The 19,877-nt window shown below is 37.7% G+C and overlaps 1 protein-coding gene across 1 annotated transcript in view; it reads right to left on the reverse strand.

The window, feature by feature from the left end:
* The window catches only part of tutl (turtle), a 49,037-nt gene that overhangs the window by 5,130 nt on the left and 24,030 nt on the right, over window positions 1-19,877 (reverse strand). The window contains 10 exon segments of the mRNA XM_068285682.1: window positions 2-49; window positions 707-727; window positions 729-777; window positions 910-1,063; window positions 4,931-5,344; window positions 10,549-10,632; window positions 11,111-12,001; window positions 12,065-12,335; window positions 14,989-15,230; window positions 16,296-16,578. Coding sequence (XP_068141783.1) covers window positions 2-49; window positions 707-727; window positions 729-777; window positions 910-1,063; window positions 4,931-5,344; window positions 10,549-10,632; window positions 11,111-12,001; window positions 12,065-12,335; window positions 14,989-15,230; window positions 16,296-16,578 — 2,457 coding nt within the window.

The raw sequence follows: 19,877 nt of genomic DNA on the forward strand, positions 1-19,877 counted from the left end.
AATGGCAATAAGTATGGCAGTTAGACTTGATATTCGGGTTTGTTTGTACCTAAGCAGAAAGGAAACCAAATAGTAAACGTAAGAATCAAATGTGGAACAAATGTACAAGCAAACTATCAAGAAACAAGAAAAAACAGAAAACTGTAAATAAAATTCAGTGAAAACGAAACGACAAAATCTGATTCCTTGAAATTATAATAATTAAAATACAAAAGCATTGATTGATAACGTGAACGCTACATAAAGTATCTGGAACTGCATTTAAAAAAAGTATTTCTAGTTGAAAGTTATAATTAGAGTATGTCAGCAAAAAACATAACAAAGTTTTGTTTTGCTTCTGACATTGCAATTAACGAATTTATCGCCCGTAGCTAAAGTTGGAAAAGCAAAAAGTTCAGTATCATTTGAAGGACATGTCAAAAGCATTGTAAAGGAGCACCAAACAGGTTGAAATGCTAAATAAATTATCTCATATTCCTATTCACAGATGAAGCCACCATTTTTGAGGACTTTACTCGTGCTTTGTGCTTTAAATATCAAAAAGGACATTCAAAATACAAATTATTGGCTTCAATGTATAAGTTCCTACGAATTCAAACACAACTGTACACAACGGAAGAAAAGCAAAATAACTTAAAAATTGAAACGAACGAAAATGAATTGAACGAAAACAAAATGCTTAGCATATTTGAATATTATTGCTTACGATTTTGATTATGACAGGATGGACCTGGAACTATAAAAACGCTTTCATAATCACGGTAATGTTCAGTATTGCTATATAGATAGGATTAAAGATGTGTTGTTAACCAATCAGAGAGATCATTAGAAGGACAGTTGATAGATAGTTAAGATGTGCAAATTTTGACTAAGAAGATTTCTCCATTCGGTGAGAGGAAGGATGCTTACTTTTTTAAAGGCACTTGACCAGAGGAAATTGAGCCCGTACTGCGTTGCAAATGTTGTTGCTGTTGCTGCTGTTGATGTTGTTGGTGATGATGAAGATGATTATTGGTTGCAATGTTACGAGCGTCCGTTATCCTGCAAGCTACCATGTTGAACTCTGTAAACGTATAATTTCTAAAATTAATTTTGGCGTGCAGTATGAAGCCTTCCTATCCAATAAATAAAATACATATAGATCAGCTACCAAGCACACACTAAGTATATATATGCATATATATATATAGTATATTGTATATTGTATATTTATCTACAGAGGGCGAAACTCTTTCAAAACGATGAGGGGACAAATTGGCATAACACACACATAGACGACAGGAGCTTAGGTTGTGCCAATTTGCATGCGCCCAACAACGTAGTCATTGCATTTAACTAGATACAATATTGTAGTTGGAATATTAGCAGCAGTAGTAACAGTGGTAGTATTACTAACTAGTAACTAAGAGGGCAGAGTACAGCGTTACAGAACAGAACAGAACAGAACAGAGCAGAGCACATAGGGCATAGGGCAGAACACCAGTTAAGCTATGTTGTTAGTTTGTTGTTTTAGTTGCAGTTAATTAGAGTTGCAATTACATTGCATATGTAGAGCATTATAATTAGATACAGTACAGTTGGAGCAAACTAATTTCACTTTCAGTTAATTGATTGGACCTAAATTGCCAATCGAACATGGGAGAAGGGTTTTCCTCATATCGAAATGCACCCCACCCAAGGGGAACATGGGAATCGGACTACAAATTGAGATCCTCCCTCAACCTAACACAAACGTGTTCTATATATGTATATACACACACACACTATCTCGCATCCTGTACGTGTGTGTGCTCTTTGCCGTATTTTATTTAGGATAAGGCTACGAAATGTTGGAAATAAAGTAAAAAAAAAACACACAATGACACGTGAAATGGCTTTTGAATGGGTCAGTTACGAATTGTGCCGGAACGGAACGGAACGAAACAAAACAGAGAACGATATAAAGAGAGAAAGAGAGCGAGCGAGCGAGCGAGCGAGGGCGAGAGAGACAGAGTAAGAAGATGAAACGAAACGAGTAAATGCAAAATTGCAAAAACCAAAAAAAGAAAATGTTCAGATTATGGCAACTAAAAAAGAACTCAAGTAACAACCGAAAAGTGTAAAAAACTTTGTGATGGTGTAGAAAATTTAACGGTATTTTTTTTTCCTTTCTCAGTGTTGCGTATGAAAAACTTTGAAATGACTTTTCTGATTATGTATTGTGTGTTTGTATGTGCGTGGTGTGTGTGTGTTCGTGTGTGTGCAAAACTTTCGCTGACACCCAACGATAGAGAGAAGAGAGAAGGAGGAGAGAAAAACAAAATGGAGTTAGCCTGATGAAGTGGACGATTGTGTAGTACAGTTGTGTTTTTGCATGATGCTAGGTTATGTGCATTCAGGAGGTTGTCATTTATAGGTTATACATATGTAGTTAGTAGGTACTCGTCTGAAATAAACCTTTTGTTTTTTATTGCATTGTTCATCATCATTATCATTTGATTTGTAATGGTGGTGGTATGGCACACACGACATCGAATTTTAAATGAGTTAACTTGGAAAAACTTACCCGGCTTGTTGAGATATTACGTTTTTCGTAGGCTTAGTGGGGGCAATGGCACAGCTGATTTTGCAAGAACAAACGAGATCGTTTTCATAACTAAATCTAACAATTTGTGCTTACAAATGCTGGCCAATATTATAGATTTCTGTATATTTTTTGTTTTTCATAACGAAGCCTGTTTGTTTGGGTCGCAGGGGGGTGGGCCCTATTTTACCATCTTTGTGCGTGAATTGTTTACAAAAAACGTCTGCCCAGTATTGTTTTCTTTATAGTTATCTTCTATATATACATATATCTATATATTTGTATATATTTTGAGAAAAAAATACCTTTATCCAACATGAACTCAGCCCTGGGCAGAAACAACGACGATTTGGCCAAGAACATGCATAACATTTCAATCGAGATAAAGGTATTTTAGTTGTTTGCTTGTTTGTAATTTCATTGTGTCTACTCATTTTTTGCAGTGTTTTTGCATTACTTTTTGTTCTTTTGTTACGTTAATCGCAGAGAGTTGTGTCATTTTTGTGTTAAAGAGCTCAAAACAAAACTCAACCAAAAGAACAGAAAAAACAGTAACCGAAATGCATAATGAAAATAAAAATAATAATAATAATAATCATATTTAATTTTGTTAATATGCTCTGTAAGTTGTTTGTGTCTGTATGTGTGTGTGTGTGTGTGTGAGGATTCATAAATAATTGATTTAAAACAACGCAACATTAATTAAATGCAGTTAAATAACCATAACAAAAGAGCCAGACAAAGGTTTGAAAGGACATTCAGCGGATTCGACAGAGATGTAGCCACATTTACAGTCCTTGACATCTGCAATTTCCCGATGATGATGACGACAACGATGATCATAATGATAATGAGAGGAAACAAAAAATCAACTGATAGCGCACGCGAGGGGCAATGGTCACACGTTCTCATCGGAGGTTGTTTTCTGCTTGTCTAGTAATGATGCAACTACAATACCATAATGCTTCATGCAAGAACAAAAAACCAATGCTAAAACCAAATTATAAAGCGATTATAAGGCTCGGATTGAACGAAATGTAATTCAAAGAAATGAGATTCAAAAATAATGTATGATTGGCCAATTTCGAACTGAGATATTGAGAAAGCAAAAATTCGAAAATGCCTTTGCACATTTTTTTTTTTAGGTACTATGGAATCAATTGATTTACTTAGTTATTAGTTAGATGTAACAATTCGATACTTTAGATAGAGAAATTTTGAATTTCAGCTTTAGCTTTATGCAAATCGATCCAACATAGTTTTAAATGATACAAGAAGAACCTTGCACAGGGACTACTGTGCGTATGATTGATCATGATTTCTTGTGTTGGCAAGCCGAAAGTTTGCTTTCGTTATCTTTTGAAATATTTTTTTAAGGGTTTCGGGGGACCGGGGACATAACAGAAATGAAAATTTCACTCAACCGAAATAACCAAAACAGAAAATTAACATAAAAAACCGAAAAACCAAACTGAAAACATAATTAGTATGCAAATATATACAGAAATGAAAAATTTTTGTCATAATATATATATATAGTCATTTGTCAATTTTTACTTTTTGTTTTTAGTTTTGCTCACAACTACAACAAAAATGTACAAATATTTTCATATTAAATGCCATTTTCTTTTTTTTTTTTTTGTTTGTTTGTTTCTAGTTTGGCCTTAGCAAAATCATAATTAATTTCAAATGCAAATTTTTGTATATATTTTTTCTTCTTTTGTTTCAATGTAATTGTTGTTGTCCGAATAAGCCAATGTGTGTGTATGGTAAGCCGAAAAACTATATATATGGCACAAGGAGTACATATTGAAACGAACGGAACGTAAAACAAATTTGTTGTGCGGAAAAATTCCGCATAAGCACAAACTCATATATAACAAAATATATGTACACAGACAATTGTGTGTGTTATAACAGGAAAATTAATACATTTTTCAATAATAGTTGGGATAAGTATAGATAAGAGATATTAGCCATCGTAAACAATTGAAAATTAACCAGGTCATTATAGCGAATTATCACCGATTAGTTATTGATAGTATCACCAAATATTGGAAAAGCTGCCAGACAAATAAAATTCAAGTTCCAATAATCATATGTATAGTGAATTTTCTAATTGAGTTTGCCAGATTTGTTGATAAGAAATTAGTTTGACAGCTTTAAGTGTCCTGGAATTTGATTAGTTAGTCAGTGAGTTGCACTTAGCATCGTCTTTAATCGTCAACAACAACAACAACATCATTATTCATCATCATTATTAGTATTATTAGCATTATTAGTTTTTGTTTTCTTTTTTTCAAAAAAACCATTTCAAGTGTTTTTGTGTATTTTTTTTTTTTTAGTAGCTTTTCGCCTCAGTGTTACCTTTTTCCTGTTTTCGTCGTTTACGTTTATTGCAAATTTTTACGGCACAAACCGATAAAATGATCGCAACAATAAAAAACAGGATGCCCCCAACGACACCGGCGGTGATAGCTTTATGCTTGACACGTGCCGGCACTGGGAATTTCACCTCATCGCTGGACTCGTACGATTTCTCCGAATTGGCCAATACACGAAAATAGTATGTGCGACCGCCCACCAAATTCTTCACCAAATACTGTGTCTCCTCCGGCCGAATTTGACCCCGATTCAGGGTTTTCCACTGGGCATCAGTTCGATATTTAATAGTATAAAATTTGACAATATGTGCACGTTCCAGCGGCGATTGCCATGTGATCAGAAATCCATTTGACACCTCTGTGACAGACACATTGCGAGGTGGTCCAGGCTTGGGACCTATAGCGCAAACAAAAAATTATAAAAGGAAATGGATTAGTTTTTCAAATATTTGTATTGTTTAGTTCTTTATATAAGAATGTCTCGTACTTGTCCTGGTCCTGGACTAAATTAGTCGGAAAGAATTTCATTATATCTTAATCAGTTTAATCAGATTTGTGTCGAACTCGGAATCAAAATATTTAAATTCAGACATAATAATCATTAATTAATAGTTAGAGTGGATTGATTGAACCTTTTCGGGGCACTGACTTAATCTGGGGCTTAATGCAGAGTTTGTTACCTTTCGATATTTCTTTGTCCTTAGCTTTGATTTTGAATGTTTTATGTAATGCAAAATGACTAAATAATTTGCCCACATACACACACACACACACATATATATATATAAAAAAGAATCCTTAATTTACAGGTTATCACAAGTGAAACAACTTATTAACGAGGCTCAAAGTAGATGACGCTCACTTTATCTGCGGCTTAGATTATTCAAAGGACTAAATCGAGACATTCGTCTTGGAAAGTTCAAAAAATGTTTGACACGGCCCTTAAAACTTAACCCGGTTTAAACTTTTGACCCACAATTGCTTGTGTGTATTACGAAAATTGGTTTTCACGAAAGCATAATTGCTACAACCTGCTTATTATTCAGAAGTCGTTCTTGCCAAATCTTCTAAAATTTTCAATGCAAATTCACATTTAAATATGTGTGTGTGTGGCTGTCGGTGGGGGTGGATGCGCATGAGACGATGCGGTAAGCTGAGGTGAGGGTCGGCAATAAGTGCAAGCCATTTATTATGACAGTTTCTCATTATGTATGTAGATATATGTTAATTAAAAATGCTTTTAAAGAGCTCTCGGGAGATTTTGCATAGCACATATCAAAAGTTGATTATGCAAGGGGCGAAATGAACACGTGTATGAGAGTTTGTCTATATGTGGGTGGGCGTGTGCGTGTGTGTGTGTGTGTGTCTGGTCGGTAGCCGACGAAGCTAAAATGAAATGAGCAGCAACCCTTTGACATAAAAATATGCGCGCAGATTTGACATAAACATAAACGAGGCAAGTGACAAACATAAAACAAAACAACAACAAAAAATAACATAAAAAAACCTTAAATAAAAAAACAAAAACAACCTTGGTAGTGGGCTGGGAATGGAGCAGGCCTAAATGAGATGGGGCCGGCGTCAGACACAGTAAAAATGTCAAGTGTACACAGGGAGGGACACGGAACACAGACACCGGGACAGTTAAATGTTATTTATGACTGCAGCAGGTCGAAAGCCACCAGAAAAGTGGCCAAGAAGCGGCGAGAGAGGGTAGTTAATTTTGCATTTTTTAGGCCGTTGCTGCACTTTAATAAATTTAATTTTTTTTTTTGAAATTGCTCCCCATTGTTTCGTTTCAAAAGGAAACGGTCAAACGCGTGAACTAGTCTGAATAAAATTGCATTAAATTCTGATTAAGTTAGGTCAATCAGATATTTATATTAGTCTTTTAGACTAATAATAATTTTCGAAACGGAGAACCATTTCAGAAGGATAACGATTGCGCTACATATTAAGTCGTTATGTTTGCAAAAGGGTATTAAAAGTTCGGCAGTGCCGAAATCAGACCAGAATTTTGTTGATTTCAAATTTTAATTTAGTGCTTTTTGAAGAGCTTTTAATCCAATATATATCAGCAAATACCTTTCAATCGCAATTTCGGTGGGGAATAAACTATTTCGCCTCTCGAATCGGTATGAAAGAAAATGTCAAAATAGGCTAAAAGGTCTGCAAATAAAACAGAACATAATACCAAATATAACATAAAAGAGAAAAATGATGCAAATTAAATGTAACTAAAACAAATAAACAGTGCAAAAAGTACAAAGTAAATGTGAAAGAAAGTGCAATTGACGAAAAGAACCAAGAAGCCGATAAAAAATGAAATAGTTTAACAATCTACAATGTGCCCATTGATCCCATTCTCTTGACCCTTTGAGCCCACAGCCAGTGCCTGCATCTTGTGCAATCATAGCTCAAATCTCAATTCAAATTATCGATTGATTAGTTAACCTTGCAATCAATGGCAAGTACTCTAACTACTTAAAATGCTCAGCATGTGTGTGTGTGTGTGTGTGTGTGTAATAGTAGGGGGTGAGTAGGTGGATAAGTACATGAAACACAACAATTATCGAACGACGAAGAGTGATATGCATTCAATATTCATAAATGCAAAGAGTACTGTGTGTGCCTGTCGCTATGTCCAAATGTCTATATTTGTACTCACTCCTATAAGGCCTTTGAGTGTGTGTGTGTGTGTGTGTGTGTGTGTGTGTGTGTGTGTGGGCCTTGACACGCTTGTTAAATATCTATTCTTATTTTCCCTTTCCATGGAAATTTGAAATGTATTTTACTGCAATTCCAAGTCTATGCCATATACTACTATGTGATACCTGTCAATGAGGATGACTATAAGTAGGATACTATAAGTATAAAGGAGTTATTCTTATAGGATCCCCACTTGAAAGTATTCTATTATTCACTTCACAGGTAATTGTCATAAATAATAGTTTGGTAATTACATTATTTGACTCGATTACTCAATTATATGCATATCCAGCGAGAATGTGGCTATAGCTTAGGATAAGGATTCTGTTTGATCGACCCTTCATTTGCTGCTCTGCTGAGTCGTCGGGCTTAGTGCGAACTAAGACCTTGTAATTGTAATGTAAATTTATGGATAAATTTAAGTTTGTGAATTCTCTTGAAATGCAGCCTGCATGATGAAATTGTTGATGATGTTGTTGTTGGTTATAAATGTTTAAACGTTGCAACAAACGCCATGGTCATGCCACACACGCGTAACACAACGTCAGAATTCCTTGACTGAAACAAATGCGGCACGCGCAACATAAGCACAAACACACACACACACACTCACTCACACACATTGAAGGATAAAGAGAGTGAGGGAGGGAGACACTCACATGTGCATACAGCTGTTGGGTGGCAGGTTGAGTAGGTGGGAGGGTTTTCGGCCGATGTTTTATGCACGATTTAAGAAAAATATTACAAAAACAGAAAAAAAAAAACATAAAAAATATAAAAATAAATAAAAGCCAAAAGAAAATACGATTTCTGCTTTTGTTGTTCATCTGTATGTGTGTGTGTGTGTGTGAGCTGCTGCTGCTGTGAATGAAATGAGGCGCCTGGTGAGGGGTGAGAGTGAGGGGCGAAGGGCGAGAGGTGAAAGACGGGTGGATGGGTTGGGCTTTTGTTTCAATTTTTTTTTATTTTTAGGTGTTTGGCATTATAAGCACCAAAAAAACAAAATGATGATACGGACGGTAAAACACACGTACACGAAATCCAGGGTTGCAAACACACAGAAATTTGTAGATTTTTTTGTTTTTGCTGTCAGAGTTGCCGCCTGCCTTTGTTATTTGTTGTTGCTACTTGTTTGTTAGCGTCGTTATTTTTGCTTCTCCTGTTTTTTTTTTCGACTTTTTTGTTATTTCTGTTGTATTTCGAACATACGCGTGCGCCAAAAACACGTACACGCATACGCACACACGAAGGAAAATTAAATACGCTAAATGGGAGGAAAACATTTATGTCCGTGTGTTGGGTGTGTGTGTGTGTTTGAGTGTGTACAGAAAGAGACAGAGATAGTGCGAGAAGTATAAAATTAACTATTATCGCAAAGCGGTTGGAACAAACACGCGGCATTCCAATTGCCGCACCTAGAAAATACCCGCATGAGAGTGCGGGGGTGAAACATTCGAGCAAGGGGGTTGGCCAGGAGAGGAGAGGAGTGGCAAGAGGAAGTTGGATACTATGTTGAGGCCAGGGGATTTAGTAATATGGTTGTTTAAATTACGCCACCCTGTGTTTTTGTGTTATTGCTGCTGTTGTTGGCGTGGGCGTTGTCATATCGACCGCACGACACGAAACAAGAGTAGAACACACACACACACACCACACACACAAAGACACACACACACAGAAACACACGCATATGTACATGCAGTTGGTAGAGGTTGTAAAAACAGTTCAATTAATTTAAATAATTAAATGTGGGACAAAATGTGTTTTAATTACGCTGCGCAAAACTGTTGGAACCGTAACGAAACGAAACATGGTTGAAGTAAAATGTAATATTTACAGGCACAAAAGCGAACACACACACCAAATACCGCACTCACATACTAACCAACACCACACATACATACATTGTATATGTGACCATAACTCATGCTCCCATGAGAATTGTGTCTGGGCAATTTTTGTAGCATACTTTTTCGGGCGGGTTGCAAGGGCAGCACATAAAGCAAGCGGCAAACTGACTAAACAGTAAGAGAGGTAAAGAGAGTGTAGCCAACGCTCCTCTTGTATAATTGGCTTGCATATTTAATTGTGCTCATGAATTATTATTGAACTCTATTTTTGGTAGCTACACACACAAAAAAGGCCTCAATAGAAATTCTATCATTTGCCACACGAAAGGTTCGAATGACCATAAAAAAATTCTCAAGTGCAATAACTCTTCAATTGTATTCCCTTTGGGTTTAGAAACAAATGCCTCAAAAAAAATCCAGAAACGGAACTTTCTTCAATGTTTTCCCTGTGACGACAAACGAAATCCTAACCACTCGTCAATTGTTTAGAAATAAAGCCAATTAAAGCTCTAATATCAAATGTAAATTATTGAGTGAGTGAAAAACTTTTGACATACTCTGGTCTAAATATAATTCTTGATAAATTACTTTCACTCTTATCAAAAATCAATTGTTGTTGGTGTGTGTTTCCATATTATTATTATTATTATAAGTATAGGATATAGTTTTAAACTATCAACCTAACTATATTTTACAAGCACTGGCAACTAAGGCCTTCGGCTTAGACGAAAACTACATCCATACACTAGCCTGGGATTCGAACCCGGATCCTCGTTGTTCAGTTGCTCAAATGACTGGGTCACTTAGACAACTCGTCTACCGAGGACTGCTGTGTTTCCATATAAATAGTTGTTTTTTATGGTGTTTTTCTGCGTTTTCTGGTTTAATGTTTCTGTCAGTCGCTTAAGTGCAGTTTTGTCGTACGTCGTCTGTCAGACATATGTATGTATGTATGTTACAATCTATATGGTACAACTACGAAGGAAAGGGGGAGAGAGGCACTAAGGATTTCTTGTTGATGTTGTTGTTTTTGTTTTCTTACCAGCTTCGTCTGGCATTAGCTGAAAGAAGTGATCGGGCGGTTGTGTTGCAGCCTTGACATTACGTGGCGCTGCCGGAGCGTCTTCTAATTGAATTTGAATTTTTCGCAGCGCAGCATCATCAATATATATCCGTCATCACATATATATATATTTATATGTATATGTGATTGTTTAATACATATATTTGTCCATCGAAACGTCGGCGGGGAAAAATTCGAAATTCAATACGCGATTTGATTGAGTTGAGTTGATGCGATGATTAGTATGATAAACAAATTAGAGAGAGAGAGAGAGAGAGAGACGATTGTATCGTATGAGAGAGCGAGAGAAAAAAAGAGAGAAAAAGAGAGAGAGAGAGAGCGTTATGTTAGAGCCAATCCAATTGTAAATTTGTGCAAAATTCGTTTGGTTTTCTTTTTATGAGAATATGTGCAAGGCAAAACCCAAACAAAAACAAAACAAAACAAAAAATGTTTAAAGTTAAAAGCAAAAAACATAGACAAAACATAATGTGGAGAAGAGGCTAGATAGGATATTAAATTGGGTTGTTGGTGAACTTACCGAGAGTGCGCACAGTCATCACCTTACTCATCATACCATCGCCAAGGACATTTCGTCCTACCACTTGAAATTCGTAAGTGGTCCCCGAGGCCAAGCCATTGATCGTCACCTGAGTACTGCCCGAGGGTGTCACCGAGATCGTTTGCCAGTCGTTTACACCTGCCTCGCGATACCATATGGTGTAGTCCTGTTTATACTCTGACCCGCCACTATAGCCAGGCAGCCACTGCAGCGTGATTGAGGACTCGGTTGCCTTGCCCGTGATATTGTAGGGGGCATGCGGCTGCGTACCCTCGATAACAAGTTGAGTGACAGCCATTAGGGTGGCCACTTCATTGGAGACAACACACTGATAGTAGCCAAAGTCTTCGCGCCGTAAATTCTCGATGGTGATATTGCCACCACCGGAGATTTTGATACGATTGCGTTGCTCTGAGGGTGGTCCACCAGGCCCGCCTGCTCCTAGTTGTTCGCCCTCCTGGCGTTGCCATTTGATTGTGGGCCGTTCAGTGCCCTCGGCTTCAACAGCATCACAATGCATTTCCACACTGTCGCCTACTTTGCGCTGATAGAGGGTCTCTGGCTCCACCGTGAAGGTCGGGGGCTTGCGGACCAGAACCTCCATTGTGCCAGATGAGCCCTGAGTGCCTTGAGCATTGTACGGGGTGCAGGTGTAGCGACCCTGATGATCTTCATTCACACGGGTAAAGAGCAGCGAACCATTTGCCATCACCACAATATCTTTCATTTGATAAGGCTCCAACAGTCGTTTATCCTTGGTCCAAGTGACATACTGTAGTAAGGGATTCGATTTGATATAGCACTGGACAACGCCAGCCAGACGGAAGGGTAGGTATTGCACTGTAGGAGTGAATGTCACTTTGGCTGGATCTGGAAATGAAGAAATAATATGAGCAACTGGATGGGCAATTGACTTCTCTGTCTCTTCCTTACATTCCACACTGAGATAGGCCGATGCACTCTGTGGATCACCAATGCCATTTGTCACCTCGCACAAATACTGCCCCGAATCGTCGGCGCTGATGGGATTAATGATAAGCGACCCATCCTTCCGTATAGTCACTCTTGTCTCCAACGAGGCCACTTCACGTACGGGTGAGCCCTCACGGAACCAGCGGACAGTGACATTGCCCGGCATGGCCTTAGCCTCGCATGAGAATATTACCTTTTCGCCCTCCAATTTCGTTTGATTGGTGGGCGGCACCTGGGACGACAAGCAAAGGGAGCAGGGGTTAAAATAAAGGATTCCACTTTAATCTGGGTAATTGGGTATTAAGAGAAACTTATTCACTGAATTCAAATCATGAGCGCTGTTTGATTTTTTATTTTTTGCGGGAAGTCTCTGTTCATCTTGAGATAAGTAAGGATAAGTCAACTGTTGCTAAACGTGATGGGGCAAATACTGTGGAATGCAGTTTCATCTTTCGTTTCATTATGAAGATATTGTCAAACTTCTGTGGTATCCCTCGTATGCGCTCATGGGTAATAACATTTTTGCTCTCCGCTGTCACAAATAGTATGATATGTGCAAGTTTAGGGTTCGTTTTGTATTCCTCGACTTCACTCACTGCTATTGACAACTTGTCAGTCAAATGTCAAAAAATGAAAAGAAAAAAAACCGAGAAAGGAAGACGAAAGAAGTACTGTTTTTTTTGCTTTTTCTACTACATTTCGTTCGTCAGAGTAATTGCATGAGTGCATTTGGCCTCTTAGGTTCAGTCTCCTTTACATTCTCCTTGCCTGACTGAATGCCTTCGATTCGTTTGGTTTATTTAATGTCTATCAATTTGCTTTCTGGCCAATTTGCTTGTGGCAAAATATTTCTCTGCAATTGATTTAGTTTTAGTTATGAAACCCAAGCAATTGTGATGTGGGTTTTTGTTTCTTGTCGTCAAATTGAAATCCTAAGCAATGTCTATAGGTTACACTAAGCATACATACATATGCACATACATATGTATGTATGTATGTAGCTGTGCTGTTTTGTAGTCGTGTGTAAGTACTGTACTTCTGTTCTATTCAGAAAACCGCCAAAAAGGTCAAAGTTCAAGTTGTTGAAGCTTAAGCCTGCTTTGCTTCCGTTCGAGCTGGCTTTTTCCTCTATCCCCATTTCCCGGGCCTCACCTCAGCAGCTAACTGTAAATAACCGAAATGCAAATGCATTAGCGGAACTCGCAAAAAAGTATGCTACGCTTTTTCCACATACGCTATATACAAAACGTACTCACACACATACATACATATGTACATGCATATATACCTCACATAAGGCCAACGACAACGGCATATGAACCAAACGACGCAAGAAGGGGGCATATGTATGAGACGATGCAGAAAGCAGAGCACTGAAAATGGAAGCAATGTAGGAGGGTTGGAGGAAGTGGCTAAAGAGTGCCTGTGCAGCCCCTATGCAGTGTATATGAGAAGGATGTGTACTTGTATGCACATAGTAAATAGTCGGGATTTCGGTGGGGGAGCAATTGAGACTTAGGGGGGAATGACCATGTCAAGTGTTTGCCTCGCGGGCTAGCTGTTATATACCCTTGCAAAATCTGTATGGCTGAAAGCATTTTTGGCCAGAAGTGTTAAGCAACAAGAAGCCAAAACCGAATTCAAAACTTGAAGAGATGGGAAAAGTAAAAAACTTTAAGTGTTCATTAAATTTGCTTAAATTATAACCTAAATTGCCAACGCTATATCTATCTGCTTAAATTTAATGTTGTAATTGTAAATAATTTTCCAATATCGGCTTAAATATTTTCCCCCGCTCTCTCTTACTTTCTCTTCTACCCTCTCTCTCTCTCTATCTCTCTAACGGATTACGCAAAAAAGTATGCTAAATTATTGATATTAATATCTCTTTACTAAAGAGCTTCGCTTTAAATAAGCACATAATTTATCCATTGCAAATGCTGACCCTAAATAAGAGTATATTAATCGTTACAAACCTTTTACCACTAGTATTGAATTATTTCCATCATAACAGAACAGAATTGGACACAATTTATTTAAACTGATAGTTGGTGTTGGGAATTTAAGAGAGATTTGCGTATAAGTTTAAACTTGCCACCAGATATAAGGATTACTCTTTAATTTATGAACCGAATTTATGTTTACGGGATTTGCTACGAATACTAATTCCAGATAAATCTATGCGGCTTTTCTATATATAGGGTATATCGACGTTGTCGCTCCCAATTGGCCTTCTTCATGCTGTGAAAAATTTTGTACATTTTTTGTTTGCGCGCTTTGAGGGTTTAAGCCAGTTTTTCCTGTAGGCCAAACATTGTATAGCTCGTTTCACGTCTGCTGATTTATGAAGTGGCCCCAAATATGTGTGTATGCGTGGATGTGTAGGACCTACACATATTTGTATTTATAGTAGGTATACATATTGAAAGTAATTATTTGATTTTTCCATTTGATGTGAAAGCGTTGAAACGAAATGCTGTTTACGTTTTGTATTTGCTTTATATATGCAAAATGCATGAAAATATGCGAAAATGATGAGTGGAAAGTATAGAAGAAAATAACAAAGGGAAAAATCGCACAAAACTTACTGTTATAGTAAATTTCTCATTGATGGCATTGGGATTAGCCGCTGCTTTATCCTTCTAAATTGAATTGAAAAGCTATAATTAGTTATTTTTTCGGGGCAACTAACATGAAATGAACAATTTGTTAGCCAATGTTCGTTTATGCCATTCATTCCCCATTGTTCTATTCAAAACTAGCACTGTTTTCTTTTCTGCTTTTTTGGTTTTTTTCGTATCTGAATTTCTAGTTTTTTATCTTTGTTTTGTTTGTTTGGTTTGATTGATTTTAAAATTCTCAATTTAAGTAATTAGGGTTTTTACCATGATTACAGCGCCGCCCGCAATTATAACACGGGCCGTATGGGAGACTTGTCCCTCACCATTGCGTGCAATGCAAGTATATTCCCCGATATCCTCGTGTCGTATTGTTGAGATCCGTAGTTCGGTGCCATCATTGAAGATGCCCACCGTGGGCGATGGATCAACAGGATTGGCATCCTTGTACCAAAGTATTTCCGGTGTCGGCGTGCCATCGGCCTGGCAATTGAGTATAATTGAATCACCTGAAATGAGAGAAAATGGGGCAAAATTAGAAGAGAAGAAATGTCAAATTAATAAGTAAGATAAGTGCCCCATAATTATAACGCTTTTTTGAGAATGGCGAGAATGCAAAGGAGAAGGACAAATGCATTCTCATTCCCCACTCTGCGTTCCCCCACATCTTCCGTTGTGTGCGAGTGTTGCCTCTTTGTCTGTGCCAACTGTCGCGTGTGTAGACAATGGGGCTTAGCTTTGTTGCACTCACCACCACAGAGCACCACTGTAAATGGAGGAGCGCGAAGAATCCCATTGTTTGGGCGCCGGGTAGTGCTTTGTCTTGTGCCATTTTCAGGTGACGCATTTCCGTCGCCAAGTTGAGCTACTTGGACGTTGATTAAGTGGCGGAAATTTGATTCGTTGTGATTGCCAAACATACAAAAGGCTTATCGATTTATTTTTCATTCACTGCTTCTTTCTGGTTTTTCGGTTTCTTTTTGGTTTTTTTCCATTTTGCCATTGGCCAAAGATGACAAATGTGAGTAGAAAGGGAAAGTAAAGCAAAGATCTAAACTGGATGTAACTGGGTGCTGGAGCAGCAGCAAACATCAAGAACAAGTTCAGTTCATTCAAAGGTGACAAACTCATTTGGGGGCACTGCAACAAATTGCTGGCCATTTGACACAGTCAAAATTGCTTGAGGTGAAAACTTTTTTGGGTGCGGGGAAAGGTAGTCACCTACCGGTTCGCTCTACTTAATCTGTGAAATGCCATTTACTTGGCCCAAAACAACTTGGCCCAAAACAGACCAAATTGGAAAAAGGAAAGAAAAGAATGACCAAGTAAGCGTCTAGTCGAAGTCTGTATACCCTTTGAGGCCATTCTGAAATTATATTAACTATTTTTCATTTCTGTTGATGGCAAAACGCAAATACTCCTTTTTGGCTAGAGTAGACAAAATATGAGAGAAAAGTCGTGCCATTTCGCTTTATTTATGACTGGCCATTTGTTTCTTTGCTCTTGCGTTGCGTTGCGTTGCGTTCATTTTTGTTATGTTGTGTTTTGTTGCGTTGTGTCGTGTTGTTACTCACCTAAATTAACATATATTATATCCTCTGGTGTAACACTAAAGCGCGGCGGTGCATGTACATCTAAGTGGAACCATGTACCATTCTTGTGCTGCTTGGGATCACGATTGAGGAATACGACCTTGCATTCATACCAGCCCTGATCCGATTCCCGTATATTGGTCAAATTGAGCGAGGCCGAGCCGAAGGGCGAGTCCTGCGATACTCGGGACACGCGTCCCTTATAACCTTCTTCGATGTGTTCCGGGTAGCTTTCGTACCAGATGTATATGGGCAGATCGGAGCCCTGATTAAACGATGTGGAAATATATAAGATTTATTTAAATTAAGTTAAAATTTTCATTTCTCACACTTTAAGTTCGTTCTTTAACTAACTGAATTGCATTTTGAATGTTCGATTTATATTTTACATACTCTGCGATATGATCGTTCAGACAATGTTCATATCTATGTAGTTTGGATATGGATTTAACATGCGCTGGTTGGACTACAGGTTAAACGCGAGACATGACAGGTATTTACATAGATATGCAACATGCAAGCTAAATATTTCAACATGTATAAAGTGAGACATGCAAGTGAAATCATACAAAGTAACACACAAAAGCAATATTAAAGAACTAAAACGAATAAGTGTAAAAACCTCTTATTAGGGTTAGTATGTCCCTTCTTTGAATTAGTATTCATTTTACAACGTTTTGTCTTACAACATTTTAAGGCAAATTAAATTTAAAACAAACAGAAATAATAGAAAATTCCAATATTTATGTAAAAGACAAGTTCTAGACGCCTAAGGGAGTGCCAAATTAAAAATCTTAGAGTGTTAGCTACTTAGTGAATGGCTAAGCTATATGTCTATCTTCCCTTCAGCCTTTTTAGGAGACTGGTGAGGCAATAATTCAGCTCTTGCCGATTTGTCGACCAAGTGTAAGGACTTACTTCCCTCCTTCTCAAAAGGTTGAGAAATCAGAACTTTTTAACAGGCAGAGGGAAGTGTTTCAGCCTATATATCACACGAGTCTGATTGACTATATAGACTATAACGAAGCCGCTATTGATGCTGATCAAAACTTATATACACGTTATGGGATCGGAAACACTCACATTAGCCTCTTATATACGACTTCTGAAACTGTTTTTCCTTCCTTAATGTTTGTCATATGAAGAAAAAAGGCCTTGAAAGCGAAAATTGAAGGTCTCTTCCGTTACGAAAAGTGAATAAAATTATAAACTATCTGCTTTTTGATGATTTAATTGATTTTTCCTAAAGTTCAAAACTTGTTTATGATGCCGAACAACAACAAAAAGACAATTAATGATTGAATTTGTATCTTTTTGTCACAAATAAATTAAGTTGCATAACTGGTTTATATTTTCCCTTCCTCTCCCTCTCTCTCGCTCTTAATGTATGCAAGTAAACATGTGTGTGTGACAGTGTGTCGTTAGTTTGTTAAAGTAAAATCTACAAAACAGCCAAAACAGACAAAAACTCATCACGTTAACGTGTAAAAATTACTTTCGGCCTCTGTTGCCGCATGGTAAATATACAAAGTTTTACACACACACACACTTATCCGCACATACAGAGTCACATGAGCAACCATAGCAAGATATGGTCAGGCATTTTCACTGTCAACGCGAGGAAATTGTGGCCTCTTTCTCTTGTGGGCCCCTTTCCTCACCAACCATCCATTACCTCCTTTAGCAGTGTGCAAGCTCATCAACAGCATCCGCCCAGTTTCAGGGACGTTTGCCAACAATAAATCGTGTGTGTGTGTGTGTGTGCTTGTCGCCCCTTTACCCCCTCTCTCCAATGTACTCTATCGCTGTCTATGCCTCTGTTTGAGTGTGTGCGAGATTCATTTGAAATTCTAGCTTCTGTGCAGATAAAAAATATGCATGTCAAATATTTTTGTTTCTTTTTTTTTTTTCCTCTTTTTCTTCTATTTTTTTTTCTGTGTTGTTGCTCGACGAAAATTGGGGTTAACCTGCAATCGGCCCCAAAATCGTTGGCACCGCTCTGTATCTACCCCCCTCTCATCCATTCTTCCTGTTCAAAAATATGGCATATATGTATGTACATATTTCTACATATTTATTGTGTTTGTTTTTGCAAAACAAAGCTCGACAAAACATCATAGGAACGAAGGGATTCTAAACTAGGCAACAATGCCTCGATATGCCACTGAAATGAGAGTGTAACTGGATTTGAGCCAAATGTAATACTTTTTTTGTATGTAACCATCAACATTAACCGTTCTTCTGCCTAAGTTTAAGCTTTAAGCCGATATAATATAAGACAAAATGTACGTATCCAGGATAAAGCCTTTTGCCTTTGCATTGAAGGAAATTGTTGTAACTAATAGATATACTATTCATTTGGATGGAGATCAATTAATTAGCAAAGATCGATATGCAAAAGTAAAGCCTACCCGTAGTGAATTAGTTCATGGCAATCAATAACCATAATATCATTATCCAATAACCTTAATTTAAGGAAAATGCTAAGGTAACATTACGGCATATCCACTGTATGTTCTCTGAGATTATGGTAAAGAGTCCTGAAATAATTGGTTTGAAAATTACTTATGTGTCCGTGCCAGAGACATCTAGAGTTAATCGATTTATTTATGTAATTATATGTGGGGCGTGCAGATATATGTATGACCTCCACTCCTCAGTGTTGTCTCCAGTTGCTCCCCTTCTTGACTCATATTGCTTTGGTTATTAAAACTTATAGACATTTTAATAATAATTTTCTAGGCTGACGTATGAAATAATTTGCTCTGGCATATACACACACCGCTCAGATACCAAAAACATGTCAGCCAAGGACAGGAGAGACAAGAATATGGCTGGATGGAGTCGTAGATGGTGGTGCAGATGAGGAACGTTGGAAAGGAAGGGTCCTTCCTTTGTGGCGGCCAAAATTAATATTCGCACTCTCTCGCACAGCGAAGCGTCATAAGTTGGCTCAGTAAACATTTTTCCGCTTAATTTATTCAGTAGCAATTAATTTAGATTGCAACTAAGGCAACGCCAAGGGAGCAAGAGAAAGAGATGGACGGATAGACAGACATACAGACAGACAGACAAATGGACGCCTGACAAGTTGCTCTTTAAAGCGAGTACCCAGAGAAGGGCAATCTTTAATAATGGAGACAGAGAGACAAACTGAACTAAATAAACTTATGTGTGTAATTACACACAGAAATAGAGCAAATACGGGAAAAAGAGAGACAAAAAGCGAGGGAGAGAAAAACGAGGGCATAAATTAAAAGCTAATGCCATGTTTAATCCCTTTAATTCGACCATTTTGCCAGATGCCTGGATGGCTTTTGTATGTATTTTTTTATCGCAAGAAAACATAAACTTGCTTTTTGTACTCGTTGCCCATTTTGTAGTGGGGGAAGCATGCACGGCAGGACGATGGTTTCACCCTCTCAATCTGGGATTCAAGCATATGTTTTTGTCCTCTTCAACCTCAACTCAGATCCCTAATTCTTTCACTCTTTCTTTTCTAACTCTAATTAAATCATCCAGTTCAATTACCTATTAATCGATGATTAATTGAAGAAACTATGA

Source organism: Drosophila tropicalis, unplaced genomic scaffold, assembly GCF_018151085.1.
Source record: "Drosophila tropicalis isolate 14030-0801.00 unplaced genomic scaffold, ASM1815108v1 contig_413, whole genome shotgun sequence".
Lineage (NCBI taxonomy): Eukaryota > Metazoa > Arthropoda > Insecta > Diptera > Drosophilidae > Drosophila > Drosophila tropicalis.